We start from the raw sequence: 24,196 nt of genomic DNA, 5'->3' as shown, positions 1-24,196 counted from the left end.
CCTGTAAGTTTGCCACACACTGTAGAAGTATTAAGTTTCCGGAAAAATTAGACAATTCATTTCAGTGCCTATCTCCTAATAAAACAAGTACCTTACAAAGAAAAACTGCTCACTGGAATGGCTATAGTAAAAAACCAGAAACAAAGTGAATAGAACAAGTTTATAAGGGAAACGTAAGAGGCAATTTGAGAATTTACTGTTATAGACTTTTTAATATGGCAAGACACTTGTTAAATACAAATAAGATACCTGCTCTAGCTTACCCTTATACACTAGCTTCAAAATGTTTAGCTTCATGCTAGACACTTTCATCTCCCTTTGCTATCAAGTGTTAGAAAAGCTTTTTCCTATAGAAGGCTAACACCACAAACGAGTTCAGACTTGAGAACCACACAGCCCACAGCCAGACACTGTTATAGGTCCAGAGAAGACACAGTTGCCACATTCTCCAGGACTGTCCCAAATGTCACCACATGGAAAACTAAACAGAGCAAGCCAATTTATTTTCCACTTAAAGCATGGAGTTAAGATTCTCTAAACACTCATTTTACCCCTCCTCAATCATCTTCCTTGCATCTCATTTCTATTCTCATTTGAATGACATGGTGTTAAGAGGTGCTGCAAAACATTTAATTTACTCTTATTTAAATATTAACTGTTGACTCCTAATGATATTTCACATAGCAAGTGTAAAACTTGCATTCAAATCTAATTCTTACAATAACTCTTAGTTTTAACCAAGAACATCTGCAAAAACCATACACCATCTTCCGTATTAAGTCATCACTGAAAGTAGCTTTGAGGAAGCCCTGACCTTCCTTGGGAAAAACAGCTTTTACATGAACTCCTTAAGCTAGTAATTTCTATGTTAGCACCCTCCCAGTGATTCACCTTCAGGGATGAGATGCTTTCAGGTTCAGTATGTATTGCTAACCCCTCCCCAAATTTATAATTAGTATTTCACAGAAATTGAAGAACTCTGGACTTTTTCATACCAAATAAGAGCATTTCTTTATCACCTTTGGTTTTAACAGCGTATTTCATGCTACCCCATTCAGAAGCTGGAGAGAAGCTCACAACTCAGTGAAATTCTGCATTTTCTTCAAGCCACAAAAAAGCTCTCTCTGTATTTATCACTAGGTCAAATTTAGTGAACCAATTTTGATGTTTGAAACAAACCACAGAAAGTGAAAAACAGCAAGCTAATAAATGACAACCACATCAAACTGTGGTATTTATCTACCTTTCTATCATACTCAGTAACACATGTCCCCAGTTGTCAGCAACTCTGGTCCAGCACAATGCTTCAACTTGTGTTGTCCCCCATCCGCCTCCTCCCCCCCAAAAAACCCCACACCAAATGTTACGCTACTGTGTGGTCTGATAAGTCTGCTCTTTGTTGCGTGAATAGCTTACCGTGTACTTCAGAGCAATACATTAAATCAACCTGGGCCTTCAGAGAGGCCCAGAACACTGAGTCAATGCTAACGATACTCCTTAAAAAAATAGATTTTAACTGGATTAGTCATCAAGGTAAATTTGTTAGTTCTATAATTTAAACTGTAGCCATTTACAATCTAAAGAACACCACCCCTCTCCACATTCTTCCTCCTATGGAAGCAGGAGAGCATGCTTTCATAGGGAAAGCCTAGGAGCATATACATGTAGAGGTGAGCTTTTGCTCCCAGTATCTACTCAAATTCAAGGCTGCCTGCTGCCAGCATGAAAGCATCTTTTCCCCCATTTCTCACAGTATTATGTATTACCACAATGCAGAAGTGCAATTTTAGAACAGCCATAATTAATTCTTCACACTGAAGGCCACACAAAGCAGCACTGTTAACATACACTTGACTAATTGTAGAATGGATAAATTGTATTCCCAGTGACTTAAATAGCATCACTTGATTCATCTGTTTCATGATACTCTTCCACAAATAACATTTCAAGATTAAATCAGTCAACTGCAGTCATTGCAGTCACACCATTCCTATTTACTTTTAGTATTTTGTGTTACAGTAGTAGGCATTCAATGTGAAACTATTCTTAATTAGCTATGAAAGTGTTTGCTAACATATCACTATTACAACAAAACCTTCACTAAATGTCCATTTAGAATAGAGGGTGGGGGTTTTTTTAAGAGTAAAAAGGTGAATATGTGTATTCAGAAGACCAGTTACACCTGTTCTAAGCTTCCCTTTAATAATACAATTGCAACACAGGTAGTGGAACAGACTGAGGATATTCAAAATTCAGAGGAACATCAAAAAAATTCAGGTATGTCTGTACTACAAATCCTCAACTAGTATAAACCAAAGATCCAAGATCACCTCTGTTCAGAGGCAAGGGAACTCAGATACCACACACTGCATCCCCATCTATTCTCTACCCTTTTTTCTATCTTCTGCAAAGCATTACTGGAAAATTTTGATGTAGGTGTCTTTGTTCTTGTGTTCGCCCTTATATAAAGGTGTTCTCTTTTTGTGCTTAAAAAAATCTACCACCAATTATCAAACAGTGGTTTGATGACTAAGCACAAAGGCCTCCCACCTTTAGAAACTGGGACAAACAATTTGGTAGGCATACAGAAAGCTGGCTGAAAACACACAGGAGCCTAACTACTTGCCAGATGTCTAAAGTCAGAGGCAAGTGCTACAGACAATGCCTCACAGACTTGCCTGTGCAGTAATGCCTGTGTCTATTTGGAGGTGATTTTTTTTTTTTTTTACACAAGACTAACACAGCCAAAAAAAAGCACAATACAAGTAAGTGGGAAGTTACCAAGAAAAACAGTTACTCCTTCCAGAATCATGCTTTTCTTCCTTCCACGTGGAAGGAGTGGAGTAATCCAAACTGGTAGAGACTGAGAGGCTATACTCTGGGCCAACATCTCCCTGAGGCTTAGGTAAGTGTGACAGCCCAGGAACTTTTCACTACTGGAGTAACTTCTGCATTAATTCATACCACTGGGAAAAACCTAGCCCACAATATAAACTGGAATGTAGCTACATGGCATCCACATGCTGTCGAGGTCACACTCAGAATTCACTCTTCAGATCATGACAATACCACTGTTCATGCTGTCACAGGTGGAAGTTTACATATGGAAGCCTGACCCTCACTGACAGTGGGCAAAGAGTTATGAAAGCACTAGAGCATAAAAATCTATTCCTTCTCCAACTGTGAGAACACAGACCTTCTAATAAGTGGTTTCCACTGTCCATGACACATTTGTACCTCAGTCCACCCATGTATCAAAGCCAGCTCACTGTTTCAGCATAAGATTCTATGATCACCCGCAAACAATGAAAAAAATACTCTCATATCAGAGGTGGACAACAGCCACCTCCTGTGCAAGCTCATCCCTAAAACTTCTGTGAATAGATCCTCTATTTTCCCACCCTGACTTAACACCTACTGTAAAACAGATGGGATAGCTTCAGAAGGATCAAATACAGCAGTTCAAGGAAGTAGTAATTGCATGGTCCAGGCATTTGCATAGATAGCTCTGTTGAAGTTTTCAAAGCAACAAATTAGCCTAAAGTCTTAGTAATTAAGGCATTCGGAGAAGACTAATTTAGTTCTCATGCTTGATGTTTCACTTCGTTTACCACCTAGTCTTTGTACAAGTCCTAAATATAGCAAGACTAAGGCAACACCACCAAGGACAGAGGTATTGTCTTCATCTGAAGCCACACAAACAACACAGCACACTGAAGTTATTGAACATTAAAGGGAAGTCATATGTCCAGGTTCAGCTAGTTTTGAGGACAGAAGCATATTATGATACTCATCTGAATGGTGCCTACAACCAATCTGTGCTCAAAAATAAATAGGGAAATAATATCTGAAATAGGGATTAGCAGCAATACTAAAAAGTTCCAAATGTTACTTCAAAACATTGTTTACATTTCAGTCAGCAATAGGTTTGTGCAATATAAAAACAATCTTGCATTTTAGATGCTTATAGATGTTTACTAACAGATATAAAACCCATACTTGGGTAGTTGTGCAAAAAAACACAGAGGATTTTCTCCCAGTTAATGAGTTTGTTCTTAATGTTAGTTTCATGGAGGTTAAAAAACACTACATGTGCTCTGTAGTAATATAATTGAACAAGAGATTAATTTTTCTTTCCATAATGAAGGGAAACAAATTTAACAGCTGACATGTTATTACAGGCTAAGCAAAGGTCTGGATCTTTTTGGACTAGCCCATGATCTAGATGTAAGCAATACAGGCTGAACGATTTAGTGACCCATGTCAGTCAGAAAAGGCTTAAAGTAATAAAACTTATGATTTGGGTCAAGTTAAAGCACTTAGTCAATGGGGCTGAGAGCAATTCAGCTCACCTGAGGTACCTACTAGCTGATCTGCTAAATTGCTCTCCTACATACTGCACACAGCCTGATGACCACCGAGCTGTCAGTGTTCTGATGTTTACATCCAAGAACCTGTACTGAATTGCCTCCCATAATCCTGCTGTAACTTACACCAGCTGAAGTCACTAGTATAGAGAGAAAATCATTAGCTATGCCTGTTAATTTAGATTTAAGAGTCTAAAGGTAGTATTTTAGCAGGTATTTTACTGCCTTACCTGGTTATGACTGAAACACTCTTCCCTTTTTCTTATATCCTTGTTCTACAATAATTTTAGCCATTTATCCTTTGCCTGACAACAAGCTACCACAAAACATCTCCTTGGCTAGCAGTGCTTCAAAATAATTTGTCGCATAAGCCATTGTTACAGAGACACTTAACAATTCACTAGCAAAGCTATGTGGGAACAACTTTATTATGTTGGGGCCAGGCTGCAATGGAAGATAGTTATTTTAGCAAGGACATGAACTTAAAGATTAAAACCTATCAGGAAAATACCAAATTCTGCAAAGTTTTTAAGCTTTGTCTGCAGTTACCTCTAAGCTTTAAAGCTTCATCTTTGTTGCAAAATTTTACCTTCGTGACAAGTTAATACATATAGCATTACAAACAGGCTGATTACTCAGTGACTGAAGAAATAGAACAGATTGGAAAAGCAAGTGACCACAAGAACATCAAATGTCAGTCAAAGCCAAGTAAGTTAAAACAGTTCCTTTCTTTTGCACATAAAAGCAAGAGTCAAGCAGTTGAACTAACATAGCCTTAATCATATGATTTACCATCAGTTACAGAATGAACACTTCCAAATCCTCCTATGCTACAGAAAGAACTGCAGGAGTTTAGTTGCATGCTAGGACTAACAAGAATATTCCTGAGGCTTTAGAAAACAAGCCTCTAAACAGTTTCAAACCATTTGCTTTTAACTTTTTAGCTGTTCTTGATTTAAGGCACACATCACAGAAGATGCTGCAGATACTTTATACCTGAAACTGAATCCTGACATGCATAGGTATTTACCCTGACTCAAATTCTAGAAAGAGAGAACTGTGAAGCAATGCTCTGTTAAAGACATTGCTTTTTCATTTATTGAATGAAGAACAGCCTTTTACAAAGAGAGACAGGTGTGATAGAGAACATTTTGTATACTTCCTTACAAATCAAGTTATTCTGCCAAACTTTTCATTGTAAAGCTCTGTAGAGATAAAAACATGAATGTAGAAAAATTGTATAGACTGACCAGACCAAGTCTAGGTTATGCCATAGTGCAATTAATAAAAAAATATTTAGTTCTTCACTGTTAGGTGGAAAAAAAAAAGAGAGATAGAGGCTTAAAAACAGGGAGAAGGCACTGGATTTGTGTTACAAGCCATAAGGAATAATGTGACCTCCTCTTGCAGAAACACATTGACATTAAGTCTGATCTGTGCTCAAGTACTGAAACACTGGTTCTTAAACTTGCAGTAAAAAAGTTATTCCTCTCCTCTCATTCCCAGAACTTAGAAGTAGTGTTTCAAGCCATGAAAATATGGAGCTAGAAAATACTGTTGAAGCTATTTAGCATGATGACAGTTTTCTGTACAGATATAGCCCATGATAACTGCAAGTATCATAAGTGTAAAGAGCTGAAACATTTGCATAACAACTTACTGTGTAAGTGATAGCTGCCAACATTCCAATCACAGTCAGGGAACTAATGGAAAATGAAAGTGCAGTCAAGCCATCTGCAAAAAATAAGAGAAGCCTGTTGAAAATTCCTGCAGCAGAGGTATCATTTCTTCTTGAACTGGGGTCCTGAAAATGTTAAAGTTCATTGGACTGAAGAAAAAAAAAAAAAAAAAGAGACAATTACTAGCCAGAACAACTCTGATGAAAAATTCACCTAGCACAGCTCTTAGTCAGCAAGAGATCCTCCTCCAATACTGCAAGGAGCAAGACAGCCATCTTGCCTTTGCTCCAAGTTCACAGATGTTGCATTCAGTCAAAGGGTTGACTAGCCACTAATGAACTTGCTCCCATAGCCTTCTAATGCCTCCTCAAGACTTATTTCTGGCTTCCACAGTGCGCTATGGTAATTTTCACAATTCACACATGCATTCTTGTTCATCTTTTTGTTTATTACCACACGATAATAAAGCACTATCCACAGAATCAGGCAAGCTTGGGTCCTTCAAACAACCAGAAAATCCAGATTGCAGGCCTCAGCCTCACTCAAACCACATACATCCAGATGCACAAACTGGAAAAAGGTCAGGGGACTAAGGAGTTACTGTAGCCTTACTATCGCTCTGGAAATGAAAAGGGATAGTAGAGAAAAAGCGTTGCCAACCTAATCCCCAAAGGCAAACTTCCCAATTCCTCCTACATAACTTTTTACAACAGCTCTGTCCCTAACCTCACCATACAGGATACAACATGGCAAGCTTTTTTGGTTAAATAGTAGCATGGAAACTTATAGTAGCTATTTAGAAATTAATTTAAAGCAATTGATTTCATGTTCACATCTAGTCATAGTAACTGAGCTACTCTTTAGTGTTCTCCCCAATGCCATCCCCTCCCCCCTAGTTGATTCAAGAATTTAGAGCACAGTAACTTTTATGCCTACTTGCACAGAATTGTTAGCCAGTTTCCATTCAGTAGCTGGTTTCCATTTTTTCCTGAACATAGCATCATGCATTCACAAACTGAGAAATATCATTTATTTTTCTTCTATAAGAACCTGCATCTTTCTTCTAGCTAACCTTACAGGCCTCCTTCCAAAAAATGCCAGAGACTAATAGAATAGCACAACCAAATCCAACTTCAAAGCTTAAATCTCTCCTTTGCTATTTTTGCTAGATAATACCAAACAACTTTACCAAAGCTAACAGTAATATGTTCATAAAATTCAAATATTACAGCTATGTTTGGAACTAAAAAACTCCAGCACTATTCCCCTTTTAGTACTTGTGAAAGTTTTACCTACATTCTGAAGTTTAGGGGGAAAAAACCCACATAAGTGACTATTTCTAACATATCACACAATGTACTTCAATACCACATTGGATGGTCCTCCTGCACATGTATTTGAAGCCAACATTTAATATCCATTTTAAAAGTTTGAACTAAGTTCAATGGAACATCAAGAAACTGACTGAAAAATGTGATAATTATGTACCAGAAGTATGTCACCAGGCTCTGCCTCAGTGGATGGGTTTGTGTTCCTTTTATAATCCCACTACAAACTGAATGGACATAGAACAAACATCCAAAATTACTGTCTTTGTCTTTCTGCAGTTAACCCAAGAAATACAAAGGAATATAGTAAGTTAATATAAAAACAGGACAACAGGTACAAGTAAAGACATCAGGCAAGAATTTTGTCCTCATTTCTCCAGCATCTGGAACACAAAAGAACCTTTTGCAACAATACTGACTGGGGACTTGCTGGCTGTGGAGCAACTCTACAGAAACCCTGGGGGGGTCTTGCAGACATCAAGCTTAAGATAAGCCAGCAGTGTGCTCTGGCAGCATGGAAGTCCAACAGCATCCAGGGCTGTATCAACAGGAACATGCCAACCTATTAAGGGAAAGAACCATATAGGGAATACCGCAACCAGTTTTGAGGCCCCCACTACAGGCAAGATTTATCAATCTGAGCAAGATAAGGGGAGAGCTAAATTGTTCAGAGGTTGGAGCACATGCTGTGCAGAGAAGTTGAGGGAGCCAGGTTTGTTCAGCTTTGGGAGAGACTTAATACAGCCTGCCTGCTTATCAAAGAGGTGAAGCCCAGGCTCCTCAGTGGTACTTAGTATTTGAGTGTAAGACAATGGGTGACAGTGTGTATAACCACACTGGATAAGAGGAGAATTTTTTTTCCCCACCATGAGAAGAAAGTTAGGGGTTTTTCAAGAGCTAGCTGATAAAGCCCTGAGCAACCTGGTCTGACCTTACAGCTTCCTTCTTTGTGCAGGAGATTGAACTAGATGGGCTGAGGTCTCTTCAGTCCAAACTATCCTATGAAATTAAAAAACTCACAGGAGAATGCTGGTAGTCAGAAATTAAAACCAGACTTCCACATATCCCAATCCAGAGTCTTAATGATTAAAACTTCCTAGACATAAACATTAGCTGTGCTATACTTTCATAGCAGGGATATGTACAGAGCTGAATCTTTAGCTGACAGCCATATATCAAGGTAGCCTAGAAAAATTAACTTATAACTCTGCTCTAGCACTGTCACTACCTGTATAAACAGTTCAAGAAGCATTTTATTCCATTCTGTCAGTCAGAACCTTTGTGAAGTAAGATAAACACAGGCAGACAGCCAAAATTATAAAAACACTATGGACTTGTCCTGCCTATCTCCTGTGCTTGCAAGCACTGTGTGTATTATGATGAAAGACCCTGCAAGGATCTCAAAGGCAACAAGAAGGGAGTCTTCAAGTACGTAAGCGGCAAGAGGAAGACTAGGCAAAATGTGGGCCCACTGCTGAGTGGGGCAGGGGCCTTGGTGACAAAGGACATTGAAAACTGAGGTACTGAATACCTTCTTTGCCTCAGTCTTTACTAGCAAGACCAGACTTCAGGAAACCCAGGCCCAAGAGAGCAGAGGGAAAGGCTGGAAGGAAGATGTACCCTTGGTAGAAGACGATCAGGTTAGACATCATGGTTTAACCTGGCTGTTAACTAAGTGAACTGGACATACAAAATCAATGGGCCCTGAAGAGATACAGCAAGTGCCAACAGAGCTATGACATCACAGGGAATGTCTAGTCAATATAAAATTCCTAGAATAAGTGACTTGACCAAGGCTCACAGCATTGTATTCTGAAAACATTCAGACAGAAGCCAATACTGTGATACACAAGAATGAGGCACAAATATTTGGATTAATGTTTGTTAGATAACTTTTAGTTACCATTTTTCTGGATACATTTGGAAAGTGTCATCAAGTCTGTCTTAGCTCACCTCTAAAACACTTTCTTCACAGCTTTGCTCTAGAAACACACCCTGGCTAAATACATTAACTGCATAAACTAAAGGTTGAGTACAACTTCATGGAATTTGGCCTTCATGATTGTTCTTTACAGCCCTAGCATAAACAGGTATAACAAATGCAAATAAAAATTTTAGAAATACGAGAACAAAGGGAAAAAATCATAATACCCATAGGATTTTCCTGTCCAAACAAACAAACCCACTTCTGAAATAGTCCTTCTTACAGTGAACAGCAGTTATCACATTAATTACGTAAGCACTCAAAAATTGTCATACAAGATACCTTAAAATTGGTGAACATCAGTATGGTGTGTATCCAAGCAACATCTAAAAACTGTTAAGTGGAAGGATGTACCTTCCCCTCCCCACCATTAATATCCTAGGACACAGCAGTGGAATCCTTACTGTCAAATGGGGACTGTACTGAAAGCAGACCTGCCAGTGTCTCCTCTCTGTACTTGAAAGATTGTTCTGATTTTTTTTTGTCTGAACAGAAAGAGAACAATTTTGTTGCAAAGATTTAGTGTAGGTGAGCAGTTAGATTCAAGTTAGAAAACTGTCACCAAGAAAGTTCTCGTTCAGCCAATAATGAGTATGCCAAAACAAGTTAGTAGCAAGTCACACAAAGCTCAGAGCAAATCTCAAACTTACGACTACTTCCAAATTCTTCAAACAGGAGCTTCACTTTCTCCCACTCTGTGGAATTCTTCTTGTTAGGAATATCCAAAGGAACAAAAGCACTGTAACAAAGCAAAAAAGTCATCTCACCCTAATCAGTCAAATATCAAAAGAATTCTGCTGCCAAATTAAGAAAATAGAAATCCACTTACTCCTGAAAAAAATTCCTTAGGTTTACTTTAGGTTTAAAAAATTCTGAAGGCAATGTTTAATTTTATGCACATTCCCCTCAAATTCTGTATTTAGATCAGCAAAGTATGTGTGTAAGTGTGTGCAGAGTCAGGTCTGAGCTCAATGAACAAGTGACTTTCTATTTACCAGTCCTACAGAGGTAAGGACCCTACACTCAAGCATCATTAAAAGGTGTATTAATCTGATTTACTATCCTGGTTTGACACCTGTGCAGAGGAGAGGAGACTTTAAGCATCAATTGAGACAAATTCTCTTATAAATCCACACCTCTGGAAGCTAGAATAAAACAGTTAATGATTCTCACACCAAGCATTAATTTAAATTTAAAGGGACATGTTTATCATCCATAATTACAACTAAAATAAGACATCTGCTGCACTTGATTCCTTGTTCTGTAGTTGGCCCAGAGAACTGAACTGCAAATAGTTCATTAAATATTTTTGACTTTTCAATAAGCAAAGACTAGCAAAGAACGCTCAGAAGAATGTCAGATACAGCAGTCCCCCAGCTGAAAGCTTCCTGCTGTCGGTCTCCCCATCTGAAGTCCAGTAAGAGTAATTCTTCAGCATCTCCATAGACAAAACCACTAGTTCTGCAACAGCTGGAAAACCAGTACCTCCATACCAATCTGAAACTAAAGCTTCCAGATATGAAACAGAATGCCTACAAGTCACAACGAAGTCAGATTTGGAGGGAAACTTTTGGTTAAAGAATATGAGAATCATAGAATCATTGAATGCTTTGGGTTGGAAGAGACCTTTAGAGGTCATCTAGTCCAACCCCCCTGCAGTCAGCAGGGACACCGCTAACTAGATCAGGTTGCTCAGAGCCCCGTCCAACCTGGCCTTGAATGTTTCCAGGGATGAGGCCTCCACTACCTCTCTGGGCAACCCCTTCCAGTGTTTCACCACCCTCATGGTAAAGAATTTCTTCCTTATATCCAGTCTAAACCTACCCTGGTTTAGTTTAAAACCATTACCCCTTGTCCTGTCACAGCTGGCCCTACTAAAAAGATATTCCCCATCTTTCCTATAGGTCCCCTTTAAGTACTGAAAGGCCACAATAAGGTCCATAAAGAATGCTCACAAGTATCTTTTGGACTTTTGTAAGAAAGAGTACATAATTAGATCCCTGCTTCAAGTCCCAATAAACAAATGAATAACAAATATGCATCTTCCGTGAGTATGCCTCAAACTTCAAGTACATAACATAAGCATGTGTTTCAAAGGTTAGTGCTAAACTAAGTGTGTACACTTATAATGGTCACATCAAAACCAAAACTAAACTGGTACTCTGCAAAAAAGTTTTAAAAATTAAAATCTTAACTTTTTAAAAAGTTTTATTTTTAGCTTCTTGACTGTGGAAGAGGTAGATTAAGGCTAGCATGTACTTAAGTTGATGCATGCTTGCTGACTTTAGAATTTTCTTGTATCTGCCTCTAGTAGAAATTATTTCTGTAAAATAGCATCCAGGCAAAAAAAACCCCAACACACAAGTATTAAAACAAACTTAGGAAGATTTCTACTTACAAGAGATAGCAACACAAATAACTGTTTATTTTCTCAAAAGGGTTAAAATAGTAGACTCGGGGAAACTAAGTGAGCTCAGGTACTTTTATTTTAGCATCAGTATGAATTTGCTATCTGTGGACCACATGCAGAGAACAAGTGAGGTGGAAGAGCATCTTAGGATATTTATTACTTGCTTGCCTTTTTCCAACCCCTCCAAGAGCATCAGGGTTATTTTTTTTTGCTGAGACTACCTACAACCAGAATGTCAAAGGACACTAATTAGAGCAGAAGCCACAGCATCCACTCTTCAATTTGTACTCAGCTAAATCTTGACTGAAGGAAATGGACATCTGATTCTACTCTTCCTCAAGATCCATGCACCAAGGGCCTCAGAAAGAAATACAGGAGCTATAAATTCACACACTATAGTCTCAAGCAAGCAGGAATCTTTCTTCCCCTTCCTGAACAGGGTCCCTCAACTAGTAGCAAACTAAACAGAAGGCTAGCTAGCCCGCTTGAACAGACTTTTAGCATCTAGCTTAACAGGCCACAAGAAGAATGAGACAGAGCTAGCATGCCTACTCATCTACAGACCTGCATCCAGTCCACACTCGCAAAGGGTCTCTAAAACACAGCACATCCATTGCACTGGCAGAGCACACAGCCATTGAGGCCTATTCTTTATGCATGCTAAGCAAGAAGCAAGTTAGCAAAATAGCGAAGACTTTTGTCATGTTGACTAACATAGCCTGAGGGCCATAGTAGCCATCAACAGAATGAGAAGTTTCCATACTAAATAACTCCATTCACCTGTCATCATTGATATAATACAAGTCAAGTCCATTAACAGTGGGGGAATAGAGTACAAGTGCCAATACAGGGTTTTACACGTGTAGCTGAGAATTCAGTTAATGCAAGCAAACAGAGCAGCTCAGCTGTGATGAGACATCTCACACTTGGAGTTCTGGACACAAATGAAATTAACAACTTCAGTAATTTTAAGAATAGAAGCAAACTGATATACTGTTTTAAATACATCCTGGAAATATGTTTTAGATCAATATTTAGGCTGCAAAACAAGTTAACCAAATGCAAGACAAGCAGTTTAAAACTATTAACTTTTAGCAAGGCTAAAAACACACAGGTGTAGAGTCAAGTTTGATCCTTAAATCATAAAGTGCCATTAGCTGTCATCCTCAGGAAAATAAATTCTAACACACTACATTTAAACTCATTTCCCTAAAGTGAGCTCTGCTATAATATAATTTGCATAATTATTTATAGTTTAATTATATATGTATTAATAGCTTTTTAAAACCTAATGGTTCTAGAAAGTTTAAGGTGACCAGTTTAATTCAAAACACTGACAGTCAGGGAAACATTCCTTTCAGAACTAAACATTCATTAGCCTCAAAAGCAAATATTTTAGTCTAAACCAGACTGCTGTATAAGGGTGCCTTAACGTAGAATGTAGTATCTCAAGCCCCTTGGCTCCAGCACATGACATTTAGAGTAAATAAACTGTATTTAAGGAAACAAGATAATTTCGATGAAGGGAAAGGCATTACAAGTAAATATTAATTCCAAGTATCCCAGTATAAATTTGTCCTATGCTTTGGTTTTAATGATACTCTACATCAAGTTATTTGCGTGCAGAACATGTAAGTGCTTTTACAGACGTGCGTGTTTTTTCCACAAGAGGCAGACAAACAGAGTAAGTTTGTAACAGACAAACAGAGTAAGAGGTATAAATACTACTCCTTCTAACAATTTAGACAATGCCATCCTGCTCACTGAGCTGTGTTATCAACTTAGAAAAAACCCTTCAAGATCATCTGGCACAACAGATATTATGTCTTCAAAAGTAGTCACACAGATCTCTAGCAGAGCAAGGTAAACATCCAGGTAAGAATAAGAGATTCTTAAACTTCAAGCTTATTCCAACTTTTAAGATTTCTTTGAGGACTGCTGACTAGGAAAGTAGTAGGGACTTCTTGTGTAGACCTATCTTTAAAGGAACCAAGCTATTTATCAACCTGTTTTAATTATACAGATGAGTTGCTAAATCAATCAGAACAGAAGTTGTCTTGATATGAGGCACTAGTCATGTAAGCACAAGACAGACTATTTGCTAAGCACTTAAAAAGAAATACTCCAACTCCTCTTGCTCTGGTAACCTGTGTGCATGAGTATTCCAGTCCATTAAGCCTAGCCTCCTAACATTAAATCCATAAAATTCCACTCTTCTAATGTTGGTCTGATCCTGACCACAATTGAGGAAAATCTCCTGTTACTGCCAGGTACAGACAGTACTGCAAGACTGGTCTTCACTACCACATCTGTTGAGCCCCTCATGTAGAAGCTTCAGTTCCAACACTTTTATCTCCTTTCTACCACACTGGGACTTCTAAGGCTGCTCTTTGCCTTTGCTGTGGAGACAGTTGACTAAGACAGATAACTTCTCCATAACAAGCATGTACATAAACACAGAGACATCCTCTCTATTTTTTTATATATATGTATATATATGTATAAAACACTATACTAGAACTAAAGTTCACATTTTTCTCCAGCACAGTCACCTCATTTGCTTCCTAAACTGAGCTGAATTTTATTCTTCTACAGCAGTGTAACAAGACAAGTAGCAAGAGTGCTTTTCCATCCCAAGGTCATTGGGATGATGCTACTACTTAATATTTAAAATCTTAAAAGAAAGCAAGCAACTTCATACATCTAATAGCAGAAAATTTGTTCCAAATAGAACCCAGAAATACTAAAATCCCTATCAGTATCTGAAGGAGTCCTGCCTCCCTGCAGCAGATACTCCTGCTGTTTAGATCAATGGTTGCAAGCTTGTACCTGTGGAGAAACACTGTTCAGTAACTAACTTAGTCCCAGGCCAAGTACTACAGCTGTCTGGTCTGAAGTCAATCTCACTGCCATATGGCACAGTATCAGAGGGTATTGTGGAAGACGCTGTACTTTACAAGTTGTGAAGACTTTTAAAGAACAAACCTAAGAGCACAGAGGACAATGAAGTGAAGAACCAAGTTCCATCTTACTGAAAGAAAGGAACAAACATGCTTACAGCTACTGGCAATTCAGCTGACACCTACTAGAGATACTGCAAAATTTTCTAAACTAGATACATTATACAGTACATATATGTATGCCTATGACATGAGCCAGCAGTCAGAGAAACAGCTTTTTGTCAGAATCTTTAGGGGTATTTCTAGACCATGATTAAGCTAACTCAAACTCCTTTAGTCCCTCATAATAACAAATGTTGCATTTAACTGAAAGGACAGACTTCTTAATCAATATTAGTGCGCATGTCATGCCTAATAGTGATCTTCAATTGAATTTGTAATGCTGCTTGCAGTTTCAGAATAACCACACTTGCTGCAAACAAGTTACCAACTTCAGCAATGTCTGCCTTTCAAACATAAGCCAGCAAAACCTTTATCATACAAGGCACAGCTATGTCAAGTATAACCCCACACTATACTTGCATCCTTTACAGAACACTTCTATTTAGGAAAGTACTAAGCACGTAACACCTACTCATCTTCCTAAAAGCCGTTTTGGAATGTCCATGAAAGCATTTGATAGAGGCAGAAAACAGGAAGAGCACAAATATTTTACTCCCTGTTGTACACTGCAACATCAATGCAGTTGTAAATATCATAGCCATCATGTCCTTGGAAGGATGTTCACACAGCACAAAAAGGAAGAACTTGGAAGCACAAATACCTCCACAATTAAGAAACCCACTTCCAGTTAAACTCTTACTTTTCAGATACCCAGTTCCCAGGATATTTAAGCCCTAGCAGAGATTAAGCTAGATATTCATTATACAGATAAGAGTGCACCATAATCTACCTTTTTAATCTTGCACAGAACAAAGTTCTGTTTGGGGTTTTTTTTAGTATATGGTAATGTTCAATACAAATACTTACCCAATTAAGAGAAGAACTGCACAAATTGTGATGAATCCCAGAGTATATTTGAGTGCCGTTTTAACCTGCTATATATTAAAAAGAGAAAGTTAGTATATTAGCATAAAGTAAGTCCAGAGGAATTTGTCCAACAAGTTACAGCAAAGCATACTTAGCATAACAGTGCTCTACAAAAGGATATCCACAGAGTAGTTTTAGATACAAGTCAAAAGTATACATTCTTGAAGAGTCTCATAGCTTGAGAGCTATGAACAATGACATTGAATTATGCTTCCATGATAAACTACACACTAGAGCAGCTGTGGCCAGAAGCCAGGGTACATTCACTCAGTGCAAATACACCCAAAGGAAATTCTTATTACTAATGTTTCATATTATGACTATGCTTAGAAGTCTTTTTCTGATGTTAAGGTTACAACTGAATAGAGGAGAAAATTATCATGACCAATGATTAAAAGATTCTTTAAGTATTTTCATTTGAAAAGTTAGCACCTTACTGACTTGCATTTACTGTATTCCCTGGAACACCATGCATGTCAAAAACCTTAGTAGATTACAAAAATAACTAGCTTCAGGTAAATTACTACTGCCAACTTCAAGGAAAAGTGCAACCACTACAGGAAGGAAGATACTCAAATTTAGTGTCTATCTCAGAATCGGTATAATCTTCCTGTCTTCTACTTTAAAACCTGTTCATACCTGTTTTGTATTCTAAGGAAAATCTCACATAAGAAGTTTTAACTTCTTGTGTATGAAATCAGGCTAAAAGGAATTTGCAGAAAACTTAAAGAATTAATGGCAATACAGATGTTAATTACTTATCTCACTAAAGTTTCATTTCATGTGAGACCACAGCGCTTAGAGTTATTAAGAGCTGCCTCAGTATTTTAAAGGAACTGTAGTAATGGACTTAGAAATGCTATTAACATTGTAGTATTCACGTTGAACAATCATTCTTGCTTTCATTTTTCCTGTATTCATTTGTCTTTTCACTGCTTGGTGCATTTGCTAGAGTGAACTTACTGAGCATGTGTTGCCATCATCTTCTTCCTTCTCCTCGTAATAGAAATAGACAAAGGGAATCCACAGGAAGACGCAGAACAGTATGATGGAGTACAAAGCTAGGAGAAAGAATTTAATTAAGTGAAGAGACAAAGTTATATTAGCATTTCATTTACTGCATAGTAATTCAAAGGAAAGAATCAAACATCAGTTTGCTCTCATTCTAGCTCTTACTAATTTCAAGCATTGAAAAGTTAATACAGTTTACTAGCCAGTATATGAACTATTACTGTTTTGTAAACTCCAAAGGACTTACAGAATTAAACCTTTCAGACTAAGGATTTCAGATCCACCTTCAATTCAGCAATGATAAAAAAAAGTAAAAGTAATCATCTGCAAGGAGGTGATATACAGGACTAGCACACTGGGTAAGAGGTAGCATAGAGGATAGCAAATAAAAGCAAGCTATGCCACCTAATAACAGAAGTTGTTCATAGAAAAGGTATATACAAAAATACAACAAACTCAGTTATTTTGATCACTAGATTCCATTTCAGGGGATGTTCTATTAATCTCACTACATTACAGATGGAAACCATGGTTCTGTTATTGATGACCTCAATTCACAAAATAGAACAAGCCGTAGCAATATAGTATCATTGCTTAAACATCCCTTTTTTAAAAGAGGGATCAATTGGAGACTGCAACAGACATTTATCTGAGTAGCCACTAAATCAAAACAGTCATCCTGTCATATTACTTTGACACACAGGTGATCTTAAGAGACTCAAAACCAGTTAGATTAACATAAGTGAAGGGTTAAACTAACACATAAGTCTTCACAAATATTAACTGGCAAGTTTGAAGACATTAAGAAAGCTAGTCAAAATCAATTGGACTGATTAGACAGTGATATGAAGGGAAGAGACCAATTTCAGATCAAGAATTTCAAGTTTAAATCTTCATCTCTCTGTATTATAAGAAGCTACATACTTATTAGGACATCATCATTTAGCAAAATCCTTCAACACTTAAAAATCTTATACTATGAACATTTCAGAAGTCTATTAGGAAACTAAAAACTGTCAAGTAGTACATTACAGTATTCACACCCCACAAGAAAGGTATCCTCAAACAACTAACCAAGCCCTCGAAATCTTAGAAGTACCACACAACCAAGACTACTCAGGCAAGCACAGAATCACCCCTTTGAGTGGGTAAGTAAAGATAAGCAGGACACAAATCCTGTGATCTTTGGCTATTTTAAATCTTTGCATCATTCTGCATAACTAATTAGTGCCTTCCCACCACTAACCCATAAAAATCATCCCTAAATTAAGTTTGTGGCCTCTTATCTTGGCTAGTGCTCTCCTTACAGTACCCACATACTTCAGAGAAATCTACCTCAGCATTTTTACTGAAGGTGGTGTAGAAGCCAAATAAAAGTATCAACACCTAGAACCTAAAAGTGAATGAGAAATTATTTTTTAATAGAATTCATTCTTTGGAAAAATATTTCAAGGTGTCAGAGGTATCTACTGTTTAGAGCGCTGAGTTAATATGGCAGTGTAACAAACAGAACAAGTTCTTGGTTAGTTCAAACTTTTTCACATTTGCCAGAAACATAAAACTCAGGGCTCTAAGACACCTTAAAACTTCAAACTCTGAAATGTAGCATTCTTCAACCTTCTAGAGCAGTTCTCAAACTGCTTCAATATTGTTAATGCTTTCAGAAATCAAGCCTTTCTAATCTAAAATCTGCTTTAAGACTAGTTCTAAATCCACACTGCATTATGCCAGTAAATTAGGCAAATTACATGCATCATTAATCAAAGATCACAATAATCAGCCCGTAGAGGTCACTGCAAGCACAGAAAACATCCTTGCTTCCAAGTTTTACTATGTTAACTTTAGCATACCTTACTCATGAGGTACACCCATAGCTCATTAGATAATGGGACTGATCCATGTTTCTTCCAAGGGGATAGAGGAAGAGATACTCAAATTCAAGAGAACATCTATGAACTGCGTGAAATAAGGCTACCATTTACCACTACGCCAATCAAACATTGGTACTACCTAAATGCTGTTGCTGTACTAAATTAAATTTTAAGAGAACAGCTCAGGCTTCTGATGCTAAGCTTAGGTTTTTTGAATTAAACTGCTGGTGATCCATTACTGAATACACAGCTAATCTATATCTTTAATTGGTTTTACATAGAATGCTTTAAGATCATATTATAAAACTATAAATCCTTTCCTTTCTGGAAACTGTTTCCTGACACTTTCCTGTAGTTCTTCACACTCATTTCCAGTTTTCTAACTTTTATCTGATCTGCAACAGTATATTAGTAGAGGACCACTCTCAATGGCTACTGACAATCAGCTACACTGAACTGAATTTTTCATTGAATTGTCTTATTTAATTGGACTGAGGCTGTTTAATTATAGTTTGTCCAGCCTTCACCAGGTTTGGAAAGAGCTATTCACAGCACAAGCATCTGAACAGTGTACAATAAGTAAGCAAAGTTTTCAGCTCTGTTCAAGAAGCACGACCAAAAATACTATTTTCACATACTGCTACTAACATCGCTGTATTCGGCTTTTAATGGACTGTGGTAAGTGTTTGGTAACTGACTTGTCAAAAAATTTTGGAAATACATCTTATTATCTTTAAGTCATCTATTCTAAGCTTTCAGGCTAAGTGGCGCCTCTCAACTCAAATAGTGAATTAGCAAGCTTAATCTATTACAGTAAAGCTTAATTATGAGGTAATTCTCTAAAAAAACCCTTTACAGAAGTTACAACAGTTCAATACCATAACCATGTGAATACAGAGAAGTTTGTGTACCAAATAAGTGGCTGAGTAAGTACTTTTGCATATCAGATCTGACTTCCACAGTAAAGGCAGTCAGAAAAATGTTCTCTAAACCCATCATTTCAGTAATACATTGCAATATGCAAAGAGTTCATGTAAAACCAGATCAAGGATACATCAAAACAAGGTATTTCCATTCAGTAACAATTAACTTTGATTGAACTAGGCATTGTTACAACAGTTCTGTTCCAGTTTCCTCAAACAAAGATCTTGTTTGCATTCTGGAGTAGTTAAATCATACCAAATTAATGCCTTTCACATAAAACTCCATCAGCGCAAGCCCTACACCTTCTTAGAAAAGTCTGTACTGGCTATTAAACTAGTAGAAGATTCTAATAGAGTATATTTCTACAAGCCTTTACTAATAAGACATCCTTCCATTCTCAATACAATACAGATTTGGAAAAAAAACATAACAGTCCTATAAAAGTCAGTGCAGAATGCAAAAGTGGAGTCAGACCAATGATTCATCAAGCCCAGTACTGTCCTCTCAATGATGGCAAAAGAGGAAATATTTAGAGAAAGTGTGCAATCCTGGTCTCTTCCTGCAGTTTCAGCCATTAGGACTCCCCAGAGAGCCATCACCAGAGCATCCTAGCTTATTCTCTTTTCCTACCCAAAATGAGTCCATTTCAAGCAAGGAAATCACATCAAAAACCTAGCAGCAAAGCTAATGCTGCTGTGGTACTGACAACCAACCACAGTTACTTAGAGCAGTAGTAAGTGTAACTGGATACTGAAGACTCAGTTTTTTCTGTGGAAAAGCTTTCAATTTTCACCCTCATCTAAGAAATACGATTAGGTCAGATTTCTTCACCACATTTGGCTTGGTCTTTAGCTAAACTAAATCCCTTAAGCTGGTGTCACCACCAGATGGAGGACAGTAATTATTCCCTTTAACTCAACGTGGTCTCACCAGCACTTCAGAATTGGAGCACTGTGTCCAGTTCCGGTCTCCCCAGTACAAGACACACATACTGAGAAGTCCAGCAAAGAGCAACAATGATTAAGAGCTTGAGCATCTTAGAGAGCTCGGACTGTTCAGCCTGGAGAGAAGGCAGCTTTGGGAGGGATCTTATCCATGTGCATAAATACTTGTGTGGGACAGGACTGTGGCAGACTTCTCAGTGGTGCCCAGGGAAAGGATAAAAAGGGAATGAGTGCACGCTGAAATATAGGAATTTCCATTTAAACAAGAGCTTTCATTCTGCCTGCAGTCAGAAACTGTAATGGGCTACTCAAAGACATAGTAAGAGTCTCCATTCTTGGAGATATTCAAAATCCAACTGGAAACTGGCATAAATGAGCTGCTGTGGATAGGGAGTGTATTGAACTAGGTTATCTCCAGAGTTCCCTTTCCAACTTCAGCACTTCTATGAGTCAAAGTGAATTTCTACCGATTTTGAAGCTTGGGTTAGCACAACGCAAGCAACCACCACATGCTAACAATGGCTCAAGCAGGGGGAGCAAAAAGCACACTAGCAAGCTGCTGGAAACAGGAGCCCTTCTAGCACAAACAGTGCACTTCCATTTCAAGAGAGCATCTAGCTTTACTACTTAGGCAATACTTCTCACACAGTTTAAGGTACTGACTACAAAAATTGAGTCAAGTTAATTCCAGGCGCAGCTAAAGCTTTGTTTCTGCCAACTGAGTTGTGGAAGTAAGCAGATCTACAGAGCTAGAACTGTCCTCCTTGGTTCTTCAGTGAAGACCTTGGGAAATCCCCAAGTAGAGACTAATACCTTCAGGCAGTTCACAAGCTGGTCAGGTAGTCACCTCCACCTAAAATGAGGAACAATCAACTTTGGTTGCAGTTTTCTGTCCCACAGATGTTATTTGAAGCCATTAAATAATCACAGTTTCTTCAGATTTAGGCTTTAGTAAAAGAACAGAAGCTCTCAGCCAGTGTTGACTTGTAACAGATGTTTTGTATTAAAAATCTTAAGCTCTAATAACATACTCTGTATCAACTCTGAGACAGGATCTGCATATACAACAAGATTCAGCATGAGACTCATTTCAGAATTTTCCATCTGTCATGACTGCTCTGCTGGCACTCTAGTCCTTAACTTCACCTTAATGTGAAAACCTGTAACTTCTAGAGACCAATGCATTTCAAGACAAGATTTAATATTACCACTTAAAGGTAACATTATTTACGTATAGTAGCATAAATCCCAACTTACTGTTACAACAGCTCTGCTATTTGCTCTGTTGAAAAAACCTTGTTACTCATAGTAATTTTATAGGACCTTAACACAGAAAAAAACCAAACTTAAAAACAGCTTTGCATTTGCTTTTCCCAAGCAAAACCATTCTAAGAGACTTTAAAAGTGCCTGTGAGAATTTTAGTTAGAACTGGAATTTAGATTTATAGTTTACACAGTTAAAGTAGTAAAACATAGTTGCTCTTACTATATTGCAAAAGAAACTTGAAGCGATTTGGCAAAGTTCCTATCAGCAAGACAGGACACTTATCTGGTTTTTGAATTTTACTTTTCAGAACTTATGAAAAAAGGAAGAGCAGCACCTTTCATCAGCTCATACAAGTTAGTTACCCAAGGGCGAGCATCTAATTACCTGTTGTTCTATCCACTAAAAGGGCTGTTTATTCCCTGGAAAGCTAACCTTCAAACTCAAAAGTCTTGCAGCAGGAAACAGCCAGTCAACCAAGTAACAAAGATATTCCCTTCCCCGTAAGTCCCCCTGTGACCTTCTGGCATGACAGACTTTCAGCTTTCGTTACTGCATTTCTACAGACTTTAGCTTTAAAACAGGGACTGCTCTTTGGTTCAGAGGTCCAACTTCTGTTTCAAAAAATTTTTCTGTGTTGCAGCAGAACCTTGAAGCACTAGCACTGGAAATATGCTGCACCATATAGTCAATACAACAACAGTTCCCATTACAGAGTCTAAGCAATCCTCAGCGATAATTCCTTGGTAATATTTGACTTTTTGTTATTAAAACAAACAAGTCAAAAGTCTTATTTTCCACCATATCAATACAAAGATACCATAACTATGAGGAATTTAGACCTGGTAGTAGTCTTCAAGTTAATTATAGCAATGGCTCCTTCATTACATTTTGACTTTGTTTTTTTTCCTCCTAGTAGTACGCAAGGGCAACTAAGAACAACACTAGGAACACCGAATAGCAAAATGCAGTAGGTAGAAGGAACCAAGAGTATCTTCAAGAACTGGGAAGATTTCAAGCAGGGTATCCAAGATAAATATAGTCCCTCAAATCCCTTTGAGAGACTACAGGAGGCTCAAGAATATTCTACAATCAGAAGTCTCTTCCATCACACAACTTCTGCTCTTCCAGATGGTATACTGATGCATTGCATAACATCAATACTACTAAGTTGCTTAAAACAGTGCTTTGTTATATACTACCTCACTTCTGCTGAGAAGTCACAAGCTGCTTCAGAAAACCAAAGATGAGTGTTTCTTCTTCCCAAATATATTCTTCTCACATATAATAAAAAATTTCTTAAAACAATTTTTCATGGAGATCACAAGAACAGATATCTTGTTTTCCCCAGTGAAATTTAAGGAATACAAACTAGTAGTGAATTTCAAGTCATTATCACACACTTGTTTGAAGCAGGACAGTTAAAGCAGTTCACCACAGTAAGTGTCAATACTGTAACAGACTTTCAATTTATGTTCCAGCACAGTGATTCTCAAAAATCACACTTATTAGGAGAACATTTCTATAGCCGTAACTCTACAATATTTGTCAAGTACAAATATGCAAGTCTTCGACAGTATTTAGCACGTCTTCTCTTAGGACCAGATCATGAAACCATGTAGCCACATTTGACTGGCACCTACTAATTCCTGGAAGCCCAAGTCCTCGTGTCAATGACACTGTATCAAACACTTGCAGTAAGGAGACAAAACTCCATGCAAAAGTCATCCAAGTAATACCAAGTACTATTTTGGACAAATTCTTACTGAAGAACTTCACCTAGGAACCACCATACAATAACTATGGCTGACTTAAGAAAATACTTCTATTTAAGAAAAAATAAATGGAAAATTGGAAATTTAGCATAGACTTTAAAGCACCCGCAAAGAGATCCCCATCAAATTTAGCAGACAGTCCTTGCCACACTATAGCTGTGAGACACTTAACACATGAAGGTCAGGAGATCTGAGTCTACTTTACAGGAAGACTGGGATCTACCGATGGCATCCTTTCACCACTCACAAAACTTTACCAAAGGACACTGAACATCAAGCTAACTCCAACAGGTAGGATTTACGTACTAGAGGAAGAAGAGCTACAGAACACAGCTCCAGGTTACTGTCAGCTGTTTCAGCCTGATTCTTTGTAGTACAGAGGAAACTGCTGTTGGACTGCTTCCAGTTATAAACCCCTTCCGAAAGGGTTTTCTTCCAAACTCAAGCTGACATGCTGTTTCAGAGCATCTGCCAACCACTGATCATTCTTCAGTCACTCAAGTACTGGCAGACACATTCTACTACAGCTGGTTTTATAAGAATTAACACACTAAGCCACTATGGCTTCAAAGCAATCAGTAGACTGGTTAACTAAGTAAAACTTTTAGGCTACTGAAGTCCCACTTCAAAAATACACTTATTTCAAGCTT

The 24,196-nt window shown here is 37.8% G+C and overlaps 1 protein-coding gene across 1 annotated transcript in view; it reads right to left on the bottom strand.

The window, feature by feature from the left end:
• The window catches only part of LMBRD1 (LMBR1 domain containing 1), a 104,338-nt gene that overhangs the window by 56,613 nt on the left and 23,529 nt on the right, over window positions 1-24,196 (bottom strand). Inside the window, exons 6-9 of the mRNA XM_035895621.1 lie at window positions 16,721-16,818; window positions 15,698-15,765; window positions 10,009-10,097; window positions 6,028-6,101 (exon numbers count right to left, since the gene is read on the bottom strand). Coding sequence (XP_035751514.1) covers window positions 6,028-6,101; window positions 10,009-10,097; window positions 15,698-15,765; window positions 16,721-16,818 — 329 coding nt within the window. The remainder of the gene's footprint in view (window positions 1-6,027; window positions 6,102-10,008; window positions 10,098-15,697; window positions 15,766-16,720; window positions 16,819-24,196) is intronic.

The sequence above is a fragment of the Egretta garzetta genome, unplaced genomic scaffold (genome assembly GCF_000687185.1).
Source record: "Egretta garzetta isolate BGI_Z169 unplaced genomic scaffold, ASM68718v1 scaffold55, whole genome shotgun sequence".
Classification (NCBI taxonomy): Eukaryota; Metazoa; Chordata; class Aves; order Pelecaniformes; family Ardeidae; genus Egretta; species Egretta garzetta.
This window is presented reverse-complemented; position numbering and strand designations above follow the sequence as displayed.